The sequence below is a fragment of the Lissotriton vulgaris genome, chromosome 6 (assembly GCF_964263255.1).
Source record: "Lissotriton vulgaris chromosome 6, aLisVul1.2, whole genome shotgun sequence".
NCBI classification, from domain to species: Eukaryota; Metazoa; Chordata; class Amphibia; order Caudata; family Salamandridae; genus Lissotriton; species Lissotriton vulgaris.
This window is the reverse complement of record NC_141694.1, coordinates 38,171,097-38,195,404: the sequence shown is the minus strand read 5'-3', so window position 1 is coordinate 38,195,404 and position 24,308 is coordinate 38,171,097. Positions and strand designations below refer to the sequence as shown.

At 47.6% G+C, this 24,308-nt stretch overlaps 1 protein-coding gene across 1 annotated transcript in view; it reads left to right on the top strand.

Moving 5' to 3' along the window:
* The window catches only part of ZFAND3 (zinc finger AN1-type containing 3), a 684,884-nt gene that overhangs the window by 203,743 nt on the left and 456,833 nt on the right, over positions 1-24,308 (top strand). The window contains exon 2 of the mRNA XM_086925892.1: positions 19,126-19,166. Coding sequence (XP_086782018.1) covers positions 19,126-19,166 — 41 coding nt within the window. The remainder of the gene's footprint in view (positions 1-19,125; positions 19,167-24,308) is intronic.

The window sequence follows — 24,308 nt, the reverse complement described above, 5'->3', positions numbered from 1 at the left end:
GCAAATGTTGTCGGCTCATGACAAGAGACGAGCTTACTGAATGTTAGAAGTTATCATGACTTGAAATGTCCAGTCCTACTTTGCAAGTCTCGTACCCCGTTTAAAGTTCCTTCGACTGGCTTGTGGCTGAATGTTCTTATTTCATTGTAACAAAGTGTACCCTGTGCCGTGTGTTGTGGTAAAGCTTCCGAGCAGGCAGCGGAATGTGAAACAAAGGGCCAAGACGTAAGGATGCCCGTTGATGGGGGCCACTGCGAGATGCGGGGCAGGGCTTCCGATAGTGCTCTGTGAGGGGATTGCTCAGCTGGTGCTGAGCCCTTCTGATGCCCACGGTGATGCACTTCCTGATCCTTGGAGTGTGCACAAAGAGAGGCTACCTTGTGTCAAACGCTTGCAATTTGTCACTTGTGCTCAGTCCTAGTAAAGACACTTCCCGTTTATGTGACGCTGTTTCCACTTCGGACTGCTTGTTGCATTTCTCTGTGGAATCCTTTATTTAAAAACTGATTTAGATTATTGTGTACATTACGATTTATTTCAACTGCGCCTGCCTCTTGGGTCTAAAGTAATACTTTAGCTCTCGCCTGCCATTTTGTGCGCTCACCAGCAGTAAAGGGCTTAGAGCCCGCAATTTGCTTAGGTTTATTCTATCTCCACTTTGCTTGCCCTTATTCAGTGACTGGCCTTCCTCTTCTTGTGCGTGTCCAGGGCACAAGTCCTGAAAAAACAGAAGTGGGGGACTAACCAAGTTATGTAGTATGCAAGTGAAAGCATGACGCATGGCATTGCACGGGACATCACAGGAAGTGACATAAGACATTAAATTCTCACACATGTTTATCAGTTATATCTTGACTACATTTAAGCACATTATGCGATTTAACAAATGAGATTTTCAGTTGGAGGTGTGCCAAAAAAGTGGCACAATCCTGACGCAAAATCTGGCCTCAACTCCTAATTCTGTTTTTTTTTTTTTTTAAACCCTTCCACAAAGTTATTGACAACTAGGAGAAGCATGGCAGCAGATCTGTTCCGCTAAATTGGTTGCTAAGTCTGCATTTTAAAATATTTGATTGGGTTAAGGCATCTGCTTTACAGGTGCCCAGTGAATCTCGGGGAATAGTAATAATGGTGAGAACTCTGGAGGGTAACGCATTTGAGGAGAGATCTGTGTTTTATGAAATCCCACATTTGAATCATAGTAGTATAGCACAACTGGTGTATTTGTAAAGGGCACGTTCACCCCAGCAACGGGGCATCTTGGCGCTGAAATAACAGATATATATATAGAAGGTTAGTGTGCCTCCTGCTAAGCACATCATGGAACATCCAGATGACAGATATTGGCTTTGTGTAGATAGGTAAACAGGTTACTGCTTTTAACACATAGATCCTTTATATAATATATAATATATAATAATATAATCCACATTTGTAAAGCACGAACAATCACCTGTAAGGGTCTCTAGGCGCTGGGGGCCGTCTGGAAGATTAAGCAAGCTATTGCCCAGAGTCACATGGTGCTGTGCTAATCTGGCACCGGGGATCGAACTGTGATCCCCCAGATTCCGGAGTCAGTCGCCCTGGCCGCGGCGCCACACCTCTTCCTGCGGCGCCACACCTCTTCTTTGTTACCTGCAGTTCATAAATTGTAATCCTTCTAATATAGCACAGTGAGATGTGAACATGTGACTCCTACACCTTGTAACCATGTTGTGTGTCACTCATCGTGTACAGTGATTTACACACTTACATTACTTATTGTCAATGTGTATGTTTTGTAAAGAGCTCTGACACCCTGCATTGGGATGCGTAGCGCTATAAAAGAAATAGAACAGTGCTATTGAAATTATTATTTGTGTAAATACTAGGACAGACCAACACATCTGAAATTCTGAAAAGTGCATGCACTTATATACAGGGACAGAACAAAGTCAAAAGCATGCCTCTCGTAACTGTGAAGAGATAACCAGCTGTGTAAGGTTCCAGGCTGGCTCCTGTCGGCATATTCAAACCAAAGGAGCCTGATGGCTCCTTAACTTTGGCCTTCATCTAAGGCCCAGCTGGAGGTGAAAATAAAAGGCCCCTCACCGCCTGCACATTGCTGCTGGGAATGGATATCTGACAATGTACAAGTGCTGCTGAACATGTCTCGGTGTCTGAAAATGATAATGGGACAATTGGAAACCTACTTCTGTGGGGCTCAACTTCTTGGCAAGATGGACGGCGTCCACCCTCTGAAAATAGTGGGTTGACGCCGTGTACCTGCGTGTACCCACGACTTCCGCAATGTGCGTGTCCCTCTCCTGAAACTCAGCCTGTTCACCATCCTTTGCTTTGACGGTCTGTATCTTTCACTTTAAGGGAACTATTTTTTTTCTTTTTGGGTGCGCACTCTGAGGGAGTGCAATGAGGCGCAACTGGGCTTGAGGGGGCCCTCACGCTCCTGACCAAGTCAGGAGCTTTCAGGACTGTCCGTGCACAGTGCCAGAGGGGCCCTCTGGAGCTTGGTTGGCGCACTGCGGGGGCTATTGTTGAGCCACTGGAGTGCATGTTTTAAATTTAAAATTTTAAATTTAAAAATATTTATATAGCGCTCTTCTACCACGCGGTTTCTTGGCGCTTTTAGAGTGCGAGGAGTAACAGGAGCAGAGAGGGATCAGACCTTGTAGGCTTGGGAAAAGAGCAGAGTTTTGAGACCCTTCCGAAACTTAGTGTAGGAGGATGTCATCCGGAGTTCTGTCGGAAGGGAGTTCCAGAACGCAGGAGCAAGAACTGCAAATTTAGTTCCTCCGGCCTTTTTCTTTCGGAAACGGGGGGTAGTTAGCAGGGCCTGGTTGGTAGATTGAAGCTCTCTGCCAGGTATATAAGGTTTGATGGCGGAGCAAATAAACTCCGGGGCGGTGCCCATTTTGGCCTGGAAGGTGGTACAGCCAAGTTTAAACAAGGCTCGCTCTTTTACCGGCAGCCAGTGCAGTGCCTGCATTAAGGGGGTAACCCGGTGGAATTTGGGCAGGCCGTGGATCAGGCAGGCTGCCTGTTTCTACACTAGCTGCAAACGGTGAATGGCGTAGGCTGGAGCGCCATTGTAAATGATGTTGCCGTAATCAAGGCGCGAGAGCACCATGGCCATCACTATGATTTTTAACGCAGGCAGAGAGAAGAAGCGAGAAATCTTCCTGATAGTTCTCAGGGGAAAAAAAACAAGAGGAAACAACCGAGGTGATCTGTGAGTGAACAGAAAGTGAAGAATGGAGAAATATACCAAGGGTTTTGACCTTGGGAACTGGGAGCGGGGGGGGCACCGAGTGAGGAGGGCCAGTGGGAAGGGGACCAGGGACTGCAACCACCTCTGGTCAAGACTAACTCAGTCTTGTCTGGGTTGAGTTTGAGGTGGTTGCAGTTCATCCAGTCTTGGATGAACAACATGACGGACTGGACGTTCTGGGAAGAGGAAGAGGAGTGGGAAAGATTGAAAATTAGCTGGAGGTCATCGGCGTAATTAAACACCGTGGCCTCGAGCTGCTGTAACATAAAAATGAGAGGGTAGATGTATAAATTAAAAAGAAGAGGGGAAAGTGAGGAACCTTGAGGGACTCCACATACAACCTTGCGAGGGGCAGCGGTGAAGCCAGCTAGGTGAACCGCCTGAGCCCTGTCGCTCAGGAAGGACTCAAGCCAGGCGAGGGCCAGGCCCTCGATGCCCGCCGCCTTGACACGAGTGAGAAGAATGGAATGGTCCACCGTGTCAAAAGCGGCGGACAGGTCTAAAAGGATGAGGGCCTGCGGACAATTGGTGTCAATGCCCTCGCGTTTTCTAGCTCCTTCCTCAGGTTCTCCTTCTCATTTTGCAGTGTTGCGGTCACTTTTGTGTGCTCTCTCTGCCACGCCTGCCCCAGTGCTCTCCCCCTCGTGTAATGCTTTTTCTGTGCTCCCTATCACACATCTTTATTAATATGTTCAATTTTTTTTTCAAGTTACCGATCAAAGTGACATCCACCGTGCAATAAAAAAAAAGGCGCCTGTTCTTTATGCCACCGTGATGCACACTCGTGCACTGGCCTACAAAGTCACATGGCCGGAAATAGCTGCTGCGTCATGGCGCCTCTTTTTTTGTTTTGTATCTTGTGCCGCTGCTGAGCAGCTTCTGCAAAAGCATTGCCATAGTCAGTAGGTCTACAATCTTAGACCCGCAGGCCTTAATATGCTTTAATTTAAGGTTTCATGTTTTCGGTAAATACTAATGTCTGACGTTTTACTATTTTCAATCCAAATTCTGTCCTCCATTTTTGAGTGGGCCGACTTTGCTTCTGGGTCCTCTGTAGCTGTAAATGTTTTGGTGGATGGTGAGAGGTGCAACGAGTAGGACATAAATCTAAAGTATAGATGCATAAGGCAGATCTAGGAGCGACTCCTCCCTTTTCTCAACTGGCACAGACGGTAGAGAATTCAGCATCATTTCTCTGACTTTGGCAAAGAATGACATTTTCTACATGCCTTTTTCAGTGAATATTCTAACAACGCCTGCTTTGCCAAGCCAACACGAGTCTCTGGGATGGGTCTATGCAGAGCGATCGGACGGCCTTCTTTTACCCCCTTCAAATGTTTTAAAAAATGAGAGCATTACAAGCATTTCGCAGCACGTTTCCCCCAGAACGTTGCATGTGTGTTCGCTGGATGCAATCACATTAACTTTCAGGGTCCCCTCGAGGGCTGCTATTTAACGCAGCTTACCCTTTCCTGTAAACAGGTCATGGGCAGAGGAGAGGGCACCTTTGTATATTCAGTTTCTCCCCAGGAAGCTGTTGTACCCTCTGTTCATGTTGCGTGTGTCAGGCCAGTTTCCTGAGTCAGAGCAGTGAGGCAGCCCCGGTCCCAAGTATTCCTGCAGTGCTCACCGTTGAAAGACCAAACCAGACACCCTACATGCTGGCTGACATGTGGTGACGCTAATTTAGCTCCTTACCTTCCCTACTAATTTCAAGGTAGAGTGTCTTTTTTTTTTGCCGGATAAAGTGGAGGGGAGTAAAATAATTTAAAATACCACAGACTCCGAATTCCAATTTTGTAGATTTATTATAATGCCAAAAATAATTGAATATAAACACACCTCAATATCAAAGTATATAGATACATAAAAATCAATACAGAGCTGAATCTACGTCTAGCCTCTTAACTGCGACGAACGTTCAGCGCTAGTGCGGAACGTTCTATTGAGCGGGCAGGGCCGCAACGGCCAATGGACGTGCGCAGCACTACCGAGGTATTGCACACAACGGCCGTTGGCCGTCTGCAGCAGCGATGAGGCTATAATTCATTCGGCGTAAGAGGCATAATATGATTAACTCCAAAATCAAAATGCAACAAAGGATAGAAACAGGGTCCAATTCTTTTCATTTGAGAGAAAACCAAACGCATCTTTTCCTACTCTACCCTAAATGAAAGTTCTACCTATATCCCAAAGGTGTCGGCACGTGTTGACTTCCTAAGCACTACTCGCGTCAAATGGGTCTGATAGCTTAAAGCTATGGAGTTCGCTCTAAGATGCTCCTGCTCCTCTGAAATGAGCAGAAGTCTCTGGAATCTGTCCCTGCGCATAATACAAAAAGACAATGTTCAATCCACAATACGTCCCATGGTAAACTTTCCCATTTACACCATCTTTCAGTAAGTTTCCACAGAAGCTTTAATTAACTCAACTCTTCTACTAGTGACCTTTGGTTCAGAGATAGGCCAGACACGAAGGGCGTCCTCCCTTTTCGCCTTTGAGACTTATTCAAAGACATTCTGGGTATCTCCTTGAATCTAAGAATAAAGAGGTCCAATTCCTGCACCTGCAGTAGGATGAGAACATACTGTTTTCGAGCACAAAAAGATTCATTTAATTATGATTCTTGAGCAACCAAGGAGAAACTAAACTCAAAACAACCTACAGTTTGGGCCTACAATTCATTCAACTTAAACTAACTATGAATTACATTACTCAAGTATAATTTCATCCTGCAAATTACACATGCAAGAATTCTAAGTTCCTTTAATACATACAAAGGCCTACTTAAATGCATACAAAGGCCTACTTAAATGCATACAAAGGCCTACTTAAATGCATACAAAGGCCTACTTAAATGTTCACACTACATTTTGATGCTAATATAACTCAAATATATATGCATCTTAATAATCATGAAACACTGCAAATGATAAAAAAGACATGTGAGTGCGTTTAAACAATGAGTATAGTGCACCTATACAATTTAGAGTGCTATAAGCGCTCTATCACATACGAAGGCCTTTTGTGGTGGACAACCAAGTCTGACAGTGAGGCTTATTGTTTAGTCTGGGGCAGTAGGAGATGCAGGCAGCACATGGATCGCTTGCAATAAACCTGTTGTCCAAACAGTCTTGTTTTTGTGAACAGTTATAGGACTTTTATTGATCAAGGTAAAACAGTGGTTTCCAAGCTTTTTTGGCCCTTGTCTCCCTTGACTGCTTTATTGGTCATTGGTTGCGGCTCCCCATTATGTTTCTTTTTTTAAAAACATTTTTTACAGGTTGGGGGGGATGGGGGGAGGGGGGGGGGGAAGAGTTGCCTGGGGGGAATGTAAGCCCAATCTCGGAAGTACTTACATTTTTCTCCCTGAAAATAATTAGGATGAAGCCAATGAAGGTATTCTAATCATAGCAGTGATCCTATTCTACCCACTTCGGAACCCCATGCAGTATTAGACTGATTGGAGGGACATGGGGTCTCCGAGAAGTGAACTGTTAATGCATTGTGATAAGGGCTCCCTGTTTTCCGTTTTTACCGATTTATTTTATTTTTTATTTTTTTCTTTTTTTACAGATAAATACAGAACATTTATTTTCATGTCTATATTTATTTTCAAACATAAAAACTGAAATTGGGTTGTTTTTAGAGTAATTCTAAATTCTGTCTGCCATGACTGTCAAGCCAATAGCTGTGTGGGTTGATAGGAAAGGGGGCTAAAAAAAGAAAAGGATATTAGTAAAGAGGCTTTAACAGTAGATATACACAAGGCTGATACTGAAATGTGCATGTTTTCATTTAAGTGCATTGATTTAACTTCAGTGGGTGTTCACAGCACTGAAACCTAGCACGCATTCAAGCATGAGTGCATATTTATAGGTTAAATAAATGTGGAAATATACTAATTTCAGCATAATTTTTTTTTACAAATACCAAAATAAATATGGACAAATACAGACGGAAATATAAAAAAAAAAGAAACGGGACCCCTAATTGTGATGTATTACTCTTTGAGGAGGTGTGTCTTTAGCTCGCGCCTGAGCAGGGTTTCTGAGGCCCTGATAGATACAGGAATGCTGTTTCAAATCCTAGGTGCCTTGATGGAGAAGGTCTGCGCCTGCCGTCTATTTTTGTTTTTTTTTTGCACATTATTGGCTCCAGTCTAATGGTACCTGGTTAAGGTTTGTCTGGCTTGCTCCCTGTTAACTCTGTACGTGTTGTGTTCCCGCTTCTGAACTGTACCCTCATGCCTGTGGGTTATTGTGTCTGGTCTGTTCCCTCATGCCTCCTGTGTGTGCCCTCGGGCCAACCCTGGCACGTGCCCTGTCTTTGTGTCTTTCATCCTCCATCCTGGGTGCCACCAGTGTACATCTAAAGTGGGCATCTAAAGTCTCCTGTCGGCATGTGTCTGGCGCCTCGTTGTAGCTGGAGCAGGGAGCGGGCTGCTTTGTCTCGGATGCACTTTGTCCCCTGAGCTGAGTCTGCGGGCAGAGCCTAAAATCGACCATGAGAGCTCAGGGCTCCCATTAATGCACTTAACCTCTTTCTGGGGTCTGAGGTGACAGAAGCATGCTGCCGGTGCCCCCCTCAGCTTCAAGATGAGTGACATTTATTTATTTATTTATTTATTTATTTATGCAGTTTTATATAGCGCGGACTTTACCCGAAGGCGTCAAAGCGCTTTACAATAGGAACAGAAATGATACAAACTGAGAACATTACATGAACAGCAGATTGCAAAAGCATACGTTACGTTACATACTGTAAAGTGATCATTGTGAGCAAACAAAAATACATGAGGTAGTGAAAATTGTGAGCAACCAAAAATGCATGAGGTAGACAAGGTAATAGTGACACTTCTGAGCAAACAAAATACATGAGGTAGTAAAAATGTGAGCTACCAAAAATACATGAGGTAGTAAAAAGTGCACAGGAGGAAAAAGTGACAAGTGTGCAGGCTACAAGAGAAAATAGAGTATAATTTGAGGTATAATACTGCAATATATGCTAGACACTCAAGCACAAGAACACACGTTACGTAGGCGAAGGTGGCACTTGTGCAAGTATCCAAGGTAAAAAACATGTGAGAGGAAGCAAACCGTGTGTTACAGGGGCAAAGTGGTGAGTGCAAGTTGCAAGAGGGTATCAAACACAAGTACATGGATAATACTGCAATAAAAGGCAAACACTCAAACCACAAGAACACACTGGGAAGGCACTTCCATGGACATGAAAAGTAGAAATTTTCCGTAGTGGGAGGGCTTCCTTTATATAAAAGAGAGGGCGTGGATTACTTTTGGAGGTGTCTCTGGAGGAGGAGAACTTTGAGGTCCCTTTTAAAGGCCTGGGAGGAGGCGGTGGTCCGGAGCTGAGGCGGGAAAGAGTTCCAGATTCTCACTGCGTTGCCTGAAAAGGATTGGGCCATCGTTCTTTCCTTCTTGAAAGTGGGAGGTTCAAGCAGTAGATTCTCCGCATTGCGTGAAGGTCTAGAGCCTCCAGAGAGTTTCAGTTTATTCGCCAGGTAGCGAGGAGAAGAGGAGTGCAGGGCTTTGTGGGTGATACAAGCGGTCTTGTAGATAGCTCTAGCCTCAAAGGGAAGCCAGCGGAGGGTGGATAACATCGGTGTGATGTGATCGCTTCTTTTGGCCCCATAAATGAAACGAGCTGCTGAGTGGAAAACAGCCTTAAGTGGGGACAAGTGGGATTTGGGGAGGCCAGTAAGAAGAGAATTGCAGTAGTCGAGTCTGGAGAGGACCAGTGATAGCACCAGGGTTATAAGGTCCCGCTCCGGGAAGAAGCGACGGATGCCCCAAAGAAGGCGCAGTTGGTATCGAGCAGATTTTGCAATGGAATTGATGTGGGGAATTAGATTGAGTTTTTTGTCTAGTATGACACCAAGGGATTTGGCGCTGTCGACAATGATGGGTTTATTGTTTAGTAGATTCATCTGATCCATCCATGATTGAACCGGGGGAGGAGAGAGTGAGGAGGAGAAGAGGAGGAATTCAGTTTTGGAGGGATTCAGAATCAGTTGATGGGTTGACATCCAGTTTTGAATGGAGTCGAGAGTGGAGCTTAGGATGGAGAGATCGTGAGTAGAGGCAATCTTGAGGTAGAGTTGAGTGTCGTCAGCATAGAGATGATAGTGAATCCCGGATTTACTTAGGAGATTTCCCAGTGGTTCTAGATAGAGATTGAACAGTGTGGGAGCAAGTATCGAGCCTTGGGGAACACCTTGACCTACCGCCACAGGAGGTGAAAGACTGTTCGCTATTTTGATCATTTGGGATCTGCCAGAAAGGAAGGATGCAAACCATTTAAGCACAGTGCCCTCCATGCCCATTCTCTGTTGAAGAATATTGAGGAGGGTATTGTGATTGACAGTGTCAAAGGCTGCGGAGAGGTCAAGGAGAATTAGAAGACAGGACCCCCCTGAATCGAGTATCCTCAACGCGTCATCAACCACTTGCAGTAGAGCTGTTTCAGTGCTGCAGTTTTGAATGAAGCCGGACTGACAGTTGTCAAGTGTGGTGCCAGCTCCTCTCTGGGCTCCCTATTAATTCCCCCCCAGGTCTCTACCACCTCACTCTCTGCCTTTACCTATGTTTTTCCAGTCACCTTGGTTTGGGCACATTTTTAGAATTTTCTTTTGAGTTGGGCCTCTCCCTTCTGTTTAATCTGTGGCATTAGTTTACTTTATGTACATTTGTTCTTACATTTGGCGGATGTTTACCATTTACACTCGGACCTTTGAGTTTGAACTTGTGCTTCTAACCAATGCCATTTGCTTTCAGTCTTCTGCTTCTGTCTGTGACCGTTACTTATGGATATTTTCATTTGTTTTTAGTGAAATAAGCTTCAAAATATCCACTTCTTCTGCAGTCTGAATGTACCGAAACATTAACAATGCCTCTTTTATGATTATGAACACTTCAGAAGGCATGTGTTTGCTTTTATAAATTCGCGTGTAACTGGTATTTGTGAATTCATTCATTTTCTTCAGTGATAACTGGAGACAAGTACCCCATGGCATCTTAAATAACTTGACTTTGACATTTTAACTGCACACTACTGACTGAAATGCTTTCTTTCACCTGCCTCAACTGACTGGCTATTATTATTCCCTTGTCACAGACTGGTCAGTGAGAGCTGAGGGAGTGAAACTGAGCTATGTGCTTCAAAAAGACATAATTAACAGCCAAATTCATGTCAGTTCCCAACCTGTGTGCTTGGTGTGTGGTGCCCCTGGCTAGTTTTGACAGTGCACCTGGGTGCGTGTCACACAGACTGGGAACCACTGATTTATGTTCTTAGCTTACTGAGAATTCTGTATTGATGAGCTCAACTCTGTCAGACGCCTGCACACCGCCTGTTCCTTTTCTTTATATTGTTGCTCCACTAGGCACTTTCTGGCAATCAAATGCTCAGCTGACCGGGACATGGACTATGGCACTGTAAGGCAAGAGAGAAAACATGAGCTGACTAAATAAAAGATGATTGGCAGCTGAAAACCGGAAGGATACAGAGGAAAAGGTAGAGAAAAATGATGAAGATAAGAAATACAAGGAAGGAATTAAACGTAGAAAGAAGAAATTGTGAAAGGATCCCTGAAAGGGAAGACAGGAGAAAAAAAAAGAAGGGCAGGAGAGAATAAGGAGGAATGAATGAATGTATCGAAGGTCCTCAGTCCAGATGTACTCTAAAAATGTGGGGGTCTAGGTCCGATATGTATACCCCTTTTGGCCTTTGAAGTAGGTATACTTCAAAGGAAAGTTTTTGTTGTCCACCAGATCTTGCAGTGCCCAGCCTTGGTTCCAGACACACTACAGGGGCACAGAGACAGCATTGTGAGGCCAGGCACAGCCCTATTCATATCTTTGCAATAACCCCTTCCACCATTCTAGCTCAAGAAGGGCCATTGGCCTGGTGATGGGCCATCAGGATAAGCAGGGCACACCTCGGCTCCCTTTGTGTGTGACTGTTTAGGGGGAATGCACAAACAACCCAGCTGTCAGTCTAAACCAGACTTTGATTCCACAAGCAGGCAGAGGCACAGGATGGGAAAGCAAGAACATGCCCACGTTTTAAGTGACATTTTCAAACGCACAATTTAAAAAGCATCTTTCCTAAAAGATGTGTTTTAAAATCTTGAGTGTAGAGAGCCCAAACTCCAAATCTCTAGCTCTTCCCAATTGAAAGTTACACTTGTAAAATGTTGCGAGGCAGTTCCAATGGTAACCCCTGGGAGAGATATTCCTTGCAGTAGTGAACAACAAAATTAGCATTTCACTATTAGGACAGGAAAAAACCTACCAGCACATGTCTTTCACATAGACTGCACCCTGCCCATGGGACTACCTTGGGCCTACCTTAGGGGTGCTTACATGTAATAAAAGGGTAGGGTTGGACCTGGCAAGTCAACAAGCAGTTAAAATCTGTACTTGCAGACACAGCAGTGGCTGGCCTGAGACATGTTTGCAGGGCTACTCATGGAGGTGGCATAATCAGTGCTGCAGGCCCACTAATAGCATTTGATTTACAGGCCCTGGGCACACACTGTGCACTATACTAGGAAGTTACCAGTAAATCAAATATTGCAATCATGGATAAACCCATTAGCAATAAAATGTATATAGAGAGCATATGCAGTTTAGCACACTGATTAGCAGTGGTAACGTGCCAGAGTCCTAGAGCCAACAAAGAGGGTCAGAAAAATAGGAGGTAAAAATTCGAAATGTCTGGGGATAAACCTGCCAAAAGGGCCAGGTCCAACAATGGGTAGCACCAATTCCAGTGTGTTCTGTGTTAGCTAAGGCACCATCAGTGCACAGGACCAGATTTTCTTACACAATTGACTACAGTATTTTCTAATGGTCCCCATTTATTGACGTAGGGGGACACAGCACGGTAGTAGTATGAAAAGAAGACATAGGCCCTACCTCACACAGCCCTTGTCTTGAATTAACTGGCTTATGCCCGATCAGTTGCTCTCAATGAGCTATTGCGTTTAGAAAGAAATTAGGATTTTGGGGGGCCCCGGGCAAAACAGCTTGAGGGTCCCTATTCGTAGCAACTTTGAATTTATGATCAAATTTCAGCTCTTTTGTGCCTTCTTTGTCCAGGTCACTGACACTGCACAGTCAGACAGGGTTCAAATTCTAAATGTGTTTCCATCTAATATGCAGTTATAGTGATGTGTCTTTTTAGTATTCTAATGCAGGAGCAGCTCACTAATGTTGCAAATAATCTCTGCGACCTACTGCCATTTCTCATATGTGAAGTTCTGTTTTGATCTAAAAGTAACTTTGTTTATTGAGGTCACATGTTGAAAAACAAACACAGCATTCCTCTACAAAATGTCTGTAATATACTTCCTAAATATTAGACTCCCATATATTACCGGTATCAAAATAAATGAAAGAAAAATTAGATTTAAAAAAAAATGTATGTTTCAAAAATCATTCAAGGTTACCAGTGCAGAACTGTGTGGAGAACAAGACTATCTGTCAGTGGTCCCCCTGAAAGGCTGGGGCCCTGGGCCAGAGTCCACTTTGCCCATGCTGTAAAACGTCTGTGTTTGTAACGCAAGGTCACCCGCGCGTTGAGAACTGGCAGGTCTTTTGGATGTGCCCTGTGTATGGCCAACAAAATGGTTGCTTCTGACTAACTCATTTGCATTAATGTGAAGGCAGATTCCAAAGCTTTCCCGCGTGTTCCTTTGTCCTGGATTGCTGACTAGGGTTTAAAATGGCCTCCCTCCCGTTAGCTTGCCATGTGTAGTCTTCATATATGGTCAACTTCCATTTTATTCATCAAAGCATTGTGTGGCTAGTGAAGGTAGATAAGCCATATTTTGGATACAGCTATGAAAATTGTGTGAATTAAGCTTCATTCTATGTAGATGTATATTATGCAAATACTCTGTAAATACAGCAACTATTATACTTTATTGAAGGCTGTAAGACCTTAAAACAAATTGATATGAACTACATTAAATCGCAGTTTTGCACCTTTTCAGAAATACAAAACGTTACGCTTTCTTCATTTGCAACCTAGTTTTGCTGTTTCCTAATCGTGTCAAGATTGACTATGTTGTCCTTTGCTGTAACAAGACTGCTGTTTATTGGTTGCTCCATGTTCACATTAGAAGTCCTAGTAGCAGTAATGTGCTCAAGGTGCAGTCTTGGCAGTAAAACCTGTGTGTAATGTGTTTCTAATGCTTTGGTACAAGAGTAACTTCCAGGATAGGAGTGCAGCGGCTGTTAGGTCTACCTCCTTCTTGCTACTGGAGGTTACGCTGAGCATCTTTGGTATCCAATTCTTCATTTCACTGGAGTCTAAGCGTTTTTATTGGACCACTGCACATAATAAATGCACAGAGCTGAGGTTACATACTTCTCTTACCTATCTGCTCTGCGTACCCCCTAGGGTAACTCTGAACATTTTATACATGTGTTTGAAGATTCTCAGTAGTTTGGATGTCACTGAAGGTCAGGTGTTTTTGCCAGGATCAGGTGGTTTCTTCATAGGCCAAACTCTTTGGTCCTCATGCGATCTGCTTCTGCTGTTGAACTGGTCCATACTTGAATAACTTGTTCCCACTGGCTTCAGTCTAAGGAGGGAGTTGGTGATCATGTTAATGGACGAGGTGTTAAGTCTTACTATGGGTAGGTGGGAGTTTTTAGGTTTATTGTGGGAAAGGTGTGGCTAAAGATCTTGACTATTTATAATAAGTAAAACCAAAGGGGATGATGAACGGAGTGTTAAACATTGCAAGCACTCGCCTCCAGTCAACTGATCTGGGTTTAATCCATCACCGTTCTTTAGCCCACCCCGCCACCCCAGTTCAGACATGGCCATATGCAAATCAGTCTGACCCTGTGCCTCATGGAAACAGTCCAGCCCGAACTGCCAAGCCATGTCCTCCCTGGACCGGAAACAAGCATCCTGGGTCTGGTTTCTGTCTAATCGGCCGTCATCAACCGGCCTAGTTTTAATTCCGTGGCAATGTGAGCAAGGGACTCTCGTCTGGGCATACCCTGCCAACTTAGGGCGAAGAAAGCAAAACCAAAGGGGATGATGGACGGAGTGTTGAACATTGCAAGCACACACCCCCAGTCAACTTATCTGGGTTTAATCCATCATTCTATAGCTCACTCCACCACCCCATTTCAGACATGACCGTATGCAAATGAGTCTGACCCTGTGCCTCATGGGAACAGTCCAGCCCAAACTGCCAAGCCTTGTCTTCCCTGGACTGGAAACAAGGATCCTGGGACCGGTTTCTGGCTAATCAGCCCTCATCAGCCAGGCTAGCTTGAATCCAGTGGCAAAGTGAGCAAGGGACCCACGTCTGGGCATACCCTGCCAATTTAGGGCGAAAAAAGCAAGACCAAAGAATGATGATGGATTAAACCCAGATCAGTTGACTGGGGATGAGTGCTTGCAATGTTAAACACTCCTTCCATCAACCCCCTTTGGTTTTGAGGCATGGGGCCCAAGGCCCATAGATTCAGCATGGGCATAGCTGCGGCTCCATCAGGGCAAATGTTGGATAGATGTCTTCCGTTGCTTTGCGGTTAATGGAATCCTTGAATCTTCATCTCTTTGACGATAGAAAATCTAATCTGCATTCGAGAGCAGACTTACAAATTGACAGTGTGGCTGAACCTACACAAAGCCCAGCAGGTAGTGTGGACCGCTCTTGTGTGCGGTCCACTGTTAAAGGAAGCATGTTGTCTCCGTCATGGGGCAGAGCATCGGGGACTGAGTTTTCCCCTCGCTTGGAATAATCAACGCACAATGAATTATCTCGGTGTATGCAGATCATTTGAGGGACCTGAAGCCAAGCATTCTTCAAGCTTGTGCTGTCCTCTGTTAATGTCCCTCGTTCATTAAGAAGTTTTGAGGACATTAAGTGGGGCATATTTTACTTCTTGTCACTAAGGCGACTACTAAAACTCTGTTAGTGGGACGTATAGAAGATTTACTCGCCTGCTGGCTCCCATTATATAAAATGATGGTACTCCATAAAATGCATTTGCCCCATCAGTCATTCCCCGTTCATTTTTGCCGGTTGTTAAAAATGTTTTAAGCGACCAACACCACTGTTTTTCAGCATAAAGTTAAGACTTCTGAAGGGAAGCACAGAGTAATCCGTTACCTTGGGGACGGACTCACCAACCAATTTATAGCGAGATCTGTCTCAATATGTCACATAAGTCCGCATTAATCAGATGAAGTTTTCATGTCATGTGGCAGAGTGTAAATCCTGAAGAATGGGAAAATAACTCCAACATCCGTGTATGCAAAGCCATTGTGTCTGGGAAAATGCTGTGTAAGTCAGTCTGATGAAGTTTCCACAGCACAGCATGTGGTGCTGGACGTCTGCTTCAGGTCGTTGCTGCACCGTTTCGTACTGATTTAATTATGTATGCAGTCACTTATATACATGTTAAAAACAGAATAATAGATCTATCAGTAATGTGTATTTGTTAAGCCGAACTAATGAATATATATTTTTTAAATAAGTATTCTACATGTTTATACAAAGCAAAACACATACATAGGTACATATCTATAGAACAAATAAATGTTTGTATACAGAAATATATGCTGCATATTTCGATCTGTTTGCGTATGGTGGTTATGTGGGGACGAGCCAATTCATGCGTAGTTTTCTGAAGATCAGTGGATCTTATGTTGGGGGGGTGAAGAGTTGCATAGTTTAGCTGCTTGAACAAGGAATGATGTGCCACCCATTGTATTTTCTTGTACCGTGGGATTCTGAGGCGAAGTGCACCTCTAGAGCGGAGGTTTTTTTGTTGAATGCGTTTAGTGATTCTAGTATACCTCCCTCCAGCATGCCTCTCTCCAGTGCACCTCTCCTGCATCCTTCAGGCTCAGGAGCCAGAGTGGGGGCTCAGGAAGCTGGGCTGCTGCAGGTGAGCCGGGCTGGAGAGAAGTGCTCTAGAGAGGCTGTTGAAGAGTCTAGGGCTGGATTAGATGGTGTGTCCGTAGCACCTCAGTGGGAGCAACGGACACACATTTCAACATAGAGGAAACACTTGTTGGCTTAACTTTCCAGAGTTCCACCTTTTTGAAATGCGAAAAACTCATCTGCTATGAATGCAGGTGAGAACAGATTGTATGTGGGGGGTAATGTCCACCAGATGAAGGAGTGCTTCCAGGATTAAAGGCAATGAAAGGAATACCCCGTTTAAAAATACATTACTTCAGTCTCAAATGCTTGAGTTTCGGCTAATAGGTCCTGTCGCTTATCGAGGAACACTTACTAACCAGGTACAGAATGGAAAAACAACCATTTACTGTTCAAAAATAAAAACACTTCTGTAAAAGTATTGACAATTCACCAATCTGGAATTGCCGTAGCGCAGACCAGTGTTAGTGGTCATTCTATGAACTTCCCCAGAGGGCAGCACTGGGTGCTCCATGATGGAGTCAGAGTACTGGCTGGGTTTATTCAAGATGTAAGGAGCATTCTTCAGAGCCTGGAGATCTAGGTTTCAGTATTGCCCTCCCTGCTTCAGCAAAGTCTCTCGTCTCCACGACTCCGCCCCCTTTTCTGTCAAATTATCTTGAATATTTTGAGCGTACTTCGTATGCGCGGTCTGCCGTACAAGGAGATCTGTTATCTTATATTGACTCCGTACAACGCCATTAACTACTACATTCTACAGCTCGTTGGTGTGTGAGAAATCTGCACAACAGCACTGCAGTGGGAACGAGTGTTTGTTGTATGTAGTGTGTGAGGCCATCGGCACCACAGCACTGCAGTGGGAACGAGTGTTTGTTGTATGTAGTGTGTGAGGCCATCGGCACCACAGCACTGCAGTGGGAACAACTGTTGGTTTGTCATACGTAGTGTGGGACCGTCTGTACTACAGCACTGCAGTAGCAACAAGTGTTTGTTTGTTGTACGTAGTGTGAGGCCATCTGCACTGCAGTAGGAACGAGTGGTGGTTTTTCGTACGTAGTGTGAGGCTGTCTGCACCACAGCACTGCAGTAGGACCGAGTGTTGATTTGTACGTACTGTGAGGCCATCTGCACCACAACACTTCAGTAGCAACCAGTGTTGGTTTGTTGTACGTAGTGGGAGGCCATCTATTCCACAGCGCAGCAGGGGGTACGAGTGTTCGTTTGTTATACGTAGTGTGAGGCCGTCTGTACCACAGCACTGCAGTAGCAAAAAGTATTTGTTTGTTGTACGTAGTGTGAGGCCATCTGTACTGCAGTAGGAACGAGTGTTGGTTTTTCGTACGTAGTGTGAGGCTGTGTCTGCACCACAGCACTGCAGTAGCTAGTGTTCGTTCGTTTCATATAGTGGGAGCCCATCTGTACTATAGCACTGTAGTGGGAATGAGTGTTGGTTTTTATCTAGCGTGAGGCCATCTGCACCACAGCACTTCAGTAGGAACAGGTGTTGGTTTGTCGTACGTAGTGTGAGGCCGTCTGTACCACAGCACTGCAGGAGGAATGAGTTGTTTTGTATGTAGTGTGAGGCCATCTGTACCACAGCATTGCAGTAGGAACGAGTGTTGGTTTGTTGTATGTAGTGTGAGGCATCTGCACCACAGCACTGCCGTAGGACCGAGTGTTGGTTTGTATGTAGTGTGAGGCCATCTGCACCACAGCACTGCCGTAGGACCGAGTGTTGGTTTGTATGTAGTGTGAGGCCATCTGCACTGCAGTAGGAACGACTGTTGGTTTGTTATATGTAGTGTGAGGCCATCATTACCACAGCACTGCTGTAGGACCGAGTGTTGATTGGTTGTACGTAGTCTGTGAGGCCATCTGCACCACAGCAGTAGGAACGAGTGTTAGTTTGTTGTATGTAGTCTGTGAGGCCATCTGCAACACAGCACTGCCGTAGGACCGAGTGTTGGTTTGTTGTACGTAGTCTGTGAGGCCATCTGCACCACAGCACTGCCGTAGGACCGAGTGTTGGTTTGTTGTACGTAGTCTGTGAGGCCATCTGCACCACAGCACTGCCGTAGGACCGAGTGTTGGTTTGTTGTACGTAGTCTGTGAGGCCATCTGCACCACAGCACTGCAGTAGGAGCGAGTGTTGGTTTGTCGTACGTAGTGTGAGGCCATCTGCACCACAGCACTGCAGTAGGAGCGAGTGTTGGTTTGTCGTATGTAGTGTGAGGCCGTCTGCACCACAGCACTGCAGTAGGAGCGAGTGTTGGTTTGTCGTACGTAGTGTGAGGCCATCTGCACTGCAGTAGGAGCGAGTGTTGGTTTGTCGTACGTAGTGTGAGGCCATCTACGCCACAGCACTGCAGTAGGAACGTGAAGCGTTGGATGTAGATTTTCCCTTTTGCTGCTGCGCTTCAGTTTGTCCTCCGCGCTGCATCTCACGCACACTATTTAACCCCTCCCCTGCTGATGACAGAACCGCTCTGTCATCAGCTGCAGTGGCGCTGTGCTGATGACGGAGCGGTTCCGTCATGGCCCGCCCGACGCTAATGCGCGGCGCGAATTCTGCGCCTGCGCTGAGCGTTCTATTGAGCGGGTGGGGCCATGACGGAACCGCTCCGTCATAAGCACAGCGCAACTGACGCTGGTGACGGAGCGGTTCCGTCACCAGCATGCGCCCGCCGTATTTCCGCCCCGCCCCTTAGTACTGCGGCGGAATAGCCGCCGCAGTGAAGGGGTTAAAGATACCTTTGTTGTGTACAGATTCGAGCTGCAGCCTCTATTAACGTCCCCTTCTGTGTCCCTCTCTCGCTGCCTCATGCTCCTCCGCGCGGCATCTCACGCGCAGTGTTTGTTGTGTACTGACTCGAGCTGCAGCGTCTATTAATGGCCTCCCTTTTCTCTCTTCCCACAGGTCCAGCAAGACCATGAATCTCTGCTCCAAGTGCTTTGCTGGTAAGAGCCCTGGGCGCTGTGTTGTGCGTTGATGCCCCCATTGCATTGTATTTGAATGCCTGGCATTTGCGTGGCGCTGATTCCTGCCTGCTCTGGCTAGGTGCCAGCATCTCTCGTGGAGCCAGACCATGAGGCTGCAGGAATCTGTGCCACGCTTGGCTGCCAGCCATCCCAGAGTGTTCGCAGTCACTTGTAGCTCCTCTGCCTGGCTTCTTGGCACGACTGCATCTGTTCAGCTGTGTTTACTGTAACAAGTCTGATGTGACTGGAATCTGTTCACGCTGCCGCCCGCTCTCTTCCCCTGGCTTCAAAGGGGGTACTGATGGCAGGATTGGTGCTGTGACGAGCCCTTCTAGCTGAGGATCGGATGCCCTCCTGTTGGGACCCTGGCGTGCGCAGACGTCCCAGTTCTTCTGGGGTGCAGGCAATAAAGGCCCGTTTCTGCCGCAGATTATGTAGTAGTGTTCCTACTCCCAAGTGTGCCTCGGGGAGGTTGCATTGGGTAGAGTGCTATAGAAGTGGATACAATAGGCATCCTAGAGCCTGGTGGTCATGCACCTCGTTCTCGTGCCGGCCCCCGCCAGTCCTCCTGTCCAGCTTGCCTGCAGTACGCTACCCTCTGCTGCCTTAGGTTTGTGTCTCCTCTGCTTGTTTTCTGCCCTCTATTTCTGACCTGGCTGTCTGACTGAGACGTCAAATCCACAGCGCCGAGATACTGGCGAGGCGGCGCTATACTAATGCTGATTGATTGATTGGTGCGTGCTGATATTTCACCTTATCTGGACTGCATACGCACCTGTGTGTTGGACTAAAATGCTTAAAAGGGGGAAAAAGCAGGCGCAAAATACACCTATTTGACTGTTTTGCACACAAACGACCCTGATTTACCAGCTCAAGATGTGCTCGGATAAAGTGTAATGGGGGCGTCTGATGGATACTTCTATCAGCAGGTTCTTCATCTTTAGAATATCACTGTGGCGCCAGGCTGGAGCCAGAGATTTTACCAGCCGTGCTCCTGTGCCCCAGGAGGTGGCTTCTAGCGGGCCGCTCAGGCTGTGTACCACCCCAGAAGTGATGAAGCCGAGCCGCATATAAACGCTACACCTGCACACTCTAATCACAGCTCAAAATCGTATGACCATTGGACCCAAAGGCAAGCCAAGACCAGGAGGCGAAGCTGTACATCGCTGAGCAGAAGTAGTAGTTTTGGATATCGCAGGGGTCCACCTTCCAGTCTAAGTAGCGGGGCCAGCCACAAAGCTGGTCCCACTACCACTCCTCACTGTTCAACATCTTCATCTGAGTCCTCAAAGTCCAAATGTAAGCACTAGGCATCAAAACGGAAATCTGAAAGAAACACGCTAGTGATGGATACCATACCTTAAAATTACCCCCTGGCATCAGACTGGATCCGGAAAGTTTTCGTCGGCAGTACCCCTGCGTGTCGGAAGGTGGTGTCGTGCAGCTCGGTGTCCGTCGTTAGCATCGTGGTCGCCAGGATGACGTCGCGGCAGCTACTTAGACGCCACCCTCGTGTGCTGACGTCCATTCTTTCTTTTTCCGCGCCAGCAAGCGCATATCCGATAAGAGCAAGTACCCCCAGTCACTTTTTGACTGAGTTTTTTGAGATTTTTTGTCTCCATTTTGCCGAGTAGGGGGGGGGGCCCGGTTTTAAGTCCAGCGGAGCCTGTCGCCTTATGATGTCGGTGACTGACCCCCACGACGTGTGTCTCTACTGCCTGGAGCGCGACCATGACCCCAGGTCGTGCTTCGACTGTCATGGCATCGAAGACTTTGTGGGAGCGGTCCCGAAAGTTCCAGGTCCCGGTCGAGGAGGAAGTCGACCGGTCATTGCTCTCTGACTTCCCCTCACCGGTCGCACGCTGTGGCTGAAAGTGCGGGCGGTACCACCCCGGCCTACCCACCCTTTCCGATCCTGGTGCGATTCCAGCTCAGGTGCAAGAATTTCTTGCAGCCATGGCTGCCCTTTTTGGGCTGTCGGTCCCCGCTGTTGTGCCTTCGGGCCCGACTGGGGGTCCTTGCCCTGTGCTGCCGGCAATTTTGGTCCCAGCTTTGCAGGACCCCCTTGGCTCCAGGCCTGGATCCCAGTCGACGCCGGTTGACCTCACGACTCCTCCGCTGGCGTAGACTGGTCCCTCGGACGACGTCGGGCCCCAGTTTCAGCCCCGGTTCGACCCTGAACTGAACACTGTGCGGGTCCAGCTTTGTTTGTCGCAGATTCCGACACTGATGGGGGATTTCTATCCCTATGTTCAGCCTCCAGCTTTTCGACCTGTGCCTCAGGCCAGGCAGAAAGGGGGGGACTGGGAGGACTGGGAGGGGTCTGAGGAGCCTCTCACACAGCAGTGTGAGTTGGATCAGGACTGGGCAGAAGGGTTAGGGGATGCCAGTGGTCTTGACCAATTGCCTGACCATGGCTTCCTGTCTCCTCCTGTGGCTTCGGAGGAGGGATCGACCTATAGTGTGGTTTTGCGTAGGGCATCCGAGGCCCTTGGCCACGAACTCCCTACGTGGCCTTTAGGACTAACCTACTCACTGAGGTGCTCCAGCCGGCTCTTCGGAGACTCTGCTGCCGTTCAATGAAGCACTAACTGACGTTCTTATGGGCACTTGGTCCAAGTCCACCACAGGATAGGAATGTGGCCAAACGCCACCACCCGGCTCTGGGCAACCCTGCTTTTCTGTCCACCTACCCTACCACAGAGAGTCTGGTTATCCAGGCCTCTACTTCCCAGAGCGCATTCCCTACCGCCCCTCTGGATAGGGCATCTAAGAAGCTGGAGCAGTTTGGTAAGAAACTGTTTTAATCTGCCAGCTAATGGCTGCGGTTGGTCAGCACTGCATGCCTCTAGGGCCGTTATTCCCACTCTGTGTGGGATAAGATTGTGCAAGTGCTGCCTCAGTTTCCGGAGGAGGGCCCGGACAGTGCTCTCTCAGGCTGTTGCTGAGGGGAGGGATGCAGCAAAGTTCACCATACCATGTGGACTGGACATCGCGGACTCGCTGGGCAGAGCGATTTCTACGACGGTGGCACTCCGCCGCCACGCCTGGCTGGGGTCCACTGGCTTTTCAGGGATGTCCAAAACTCCCTTATGGACATGCCCTTTGATGGCCGTCACCTTTTGGCGACAAAGCAGATCATGCGCTGGAGCGCTTTAAGGACTCCGAGGTTATGGCCAAATCCTTGGGCCTTTCCACCACGCGCACGGCCACTTCAGCTTTTCGTCCCTTTCGTGGCCACAGAAGGGGCGCCCCAACACTTTCGTTCAGCCACAAGTCACAGAACCAACCTCGAGGCAGACATAGGCCACGCCATGGCTGGGCAGGGGGCCAGCAAGCAGGTCAGTTCACCTCCGCCCCCACAGCATCCGCCTCAAAGCCTTCCTAGTCTGAGCTTTCAGGCCCATCAGACGCTAGTGGGCGGCAGGATTCACCATCACCATCACCACCTCCACTGGCACACCTTCACTTCGGACAGGTGGGTGCTGCAAATTGTCCGAAGGGGCTACTCCCTCCCCTTCGAGACTACCCTTTCAGCCATGCCACCCCAGTACCACCGCATGTCTGTGGATCATCTGCAACTTCTTCGAGAGGGCCATTGAGCTCGTTCCTGTGCCAGAAGTAGGTCGTCATTGCTATTCCAACTACTTTCTGGTACCCAAAAAGGACAAGGGCCTGCGTCCTATCTTGGACCTCAGGAACGTCAACCGCTTCCTCCGGAAGGAGAAGTTTAAGATGTTGATGCTGGCTCAGGTCTTATCTGCTCTCGACCCTGGCGACTGAATGGTAGCATTGGACTTGCAAGATGCATATTCCCACATCCCCGTCCTGCCGGCCCGCCGGCGTTACCGGCGGTTCACGGTAGGCCACAAGCATTTTCAGTTCACTTTGCTCCCCTTTGCTCTTACTGCCCCTCGGGTGTTCACGAAAGTGATGGCGGTGGTCGCAGCCCATCTGCGCAGATCAGGGGTTCCAGTCTTCCCCCTATCTCGACGACTGGTTGTTGAAGACTGGTTTGCCCCAGACAGTCGTCTCCCACCTCCAGACTACAGCTGACCTCCTGCATTTGCTGTGTTTCTACATCAACATGCTGAAGTCTCACCGGATTCCCTCCCAGAAGCTCCTTTTCATCGGGGCGGTTCTGGACTCGACGCAGTTTCGGGTTTATCCTCTCGAGCAGCGAGTCAGACTTATTCAGGCTATGATTCCGATCTTTCAGCCTCTATCCTTGGTTTCGGTCAGGATGACCTTACGGCTGCTGGGCCAGATGGCCTCCGGCATCCTGTTGGTAGATCATGCCAGATGGCACATGCGGGCTCTGCAGTAGGACCTGAAGTCCCAGTGGGCACAGCATCAGGGCAACCTGTCCGATCACGTCCAGATCTTGGAGGGCACTGCACGGCAACTGCAGTGGTGGCTCACGAATCGCAATTGGGTCAATGGCAGATCCCTCTCCCTTCCCCAACTGGAGAACACAGTGGTGACTGATGCGTCCCTCCTGGGATGGGGTGCCCACATGGGAGAGGCGGAGATCAGAGGACTATGGACTCCTGCGGAGTCCGGGCTCCACATCAATCTTTTGGAGCTTTGGGCGATCCAACTTGCACTGAAGGCATTCCTTCCCTCTGTCTGGGGAAGTGTGGAGCAGGTGTTCACGGACTACACCACCACCATGTGGTACTGCAACAAACAGGGCGGGGTGGGGTCGTAGACCCTATGTCAGGAGGCTCTGCACATCTGGACATAGCTGTAACATAAGGGTATTTCCCTGGTGGTTCAACACCTGGCAGGTTCTCTGAATGCCAGGGCGGAAAAACTCAGCCGTCGGTGCATGATGGATCACGAATGGCGTCTAAACTCTGACGTGGCACAAGGTCTTATTCGACAAAGGGTAGAGCCTTGGTTCGATCTATTCGCCACCGAAGAGAACGCGCAATGTCAGCAGTTCTGCGTGTTGGAATTTCCAAGGCAGCAATCGCTTGGCGATGCTTTTAGTCACGAGTGGAGTTGCGGTCTGTTGCACGCCTTTCTGCCTATACCACTTCTGCCCAGAGTGCTGAAGATCAGGCGCGACCGGGCCCAAGTCATCCTTGTGGCTCCTTATTGGGCACGAAAATACTG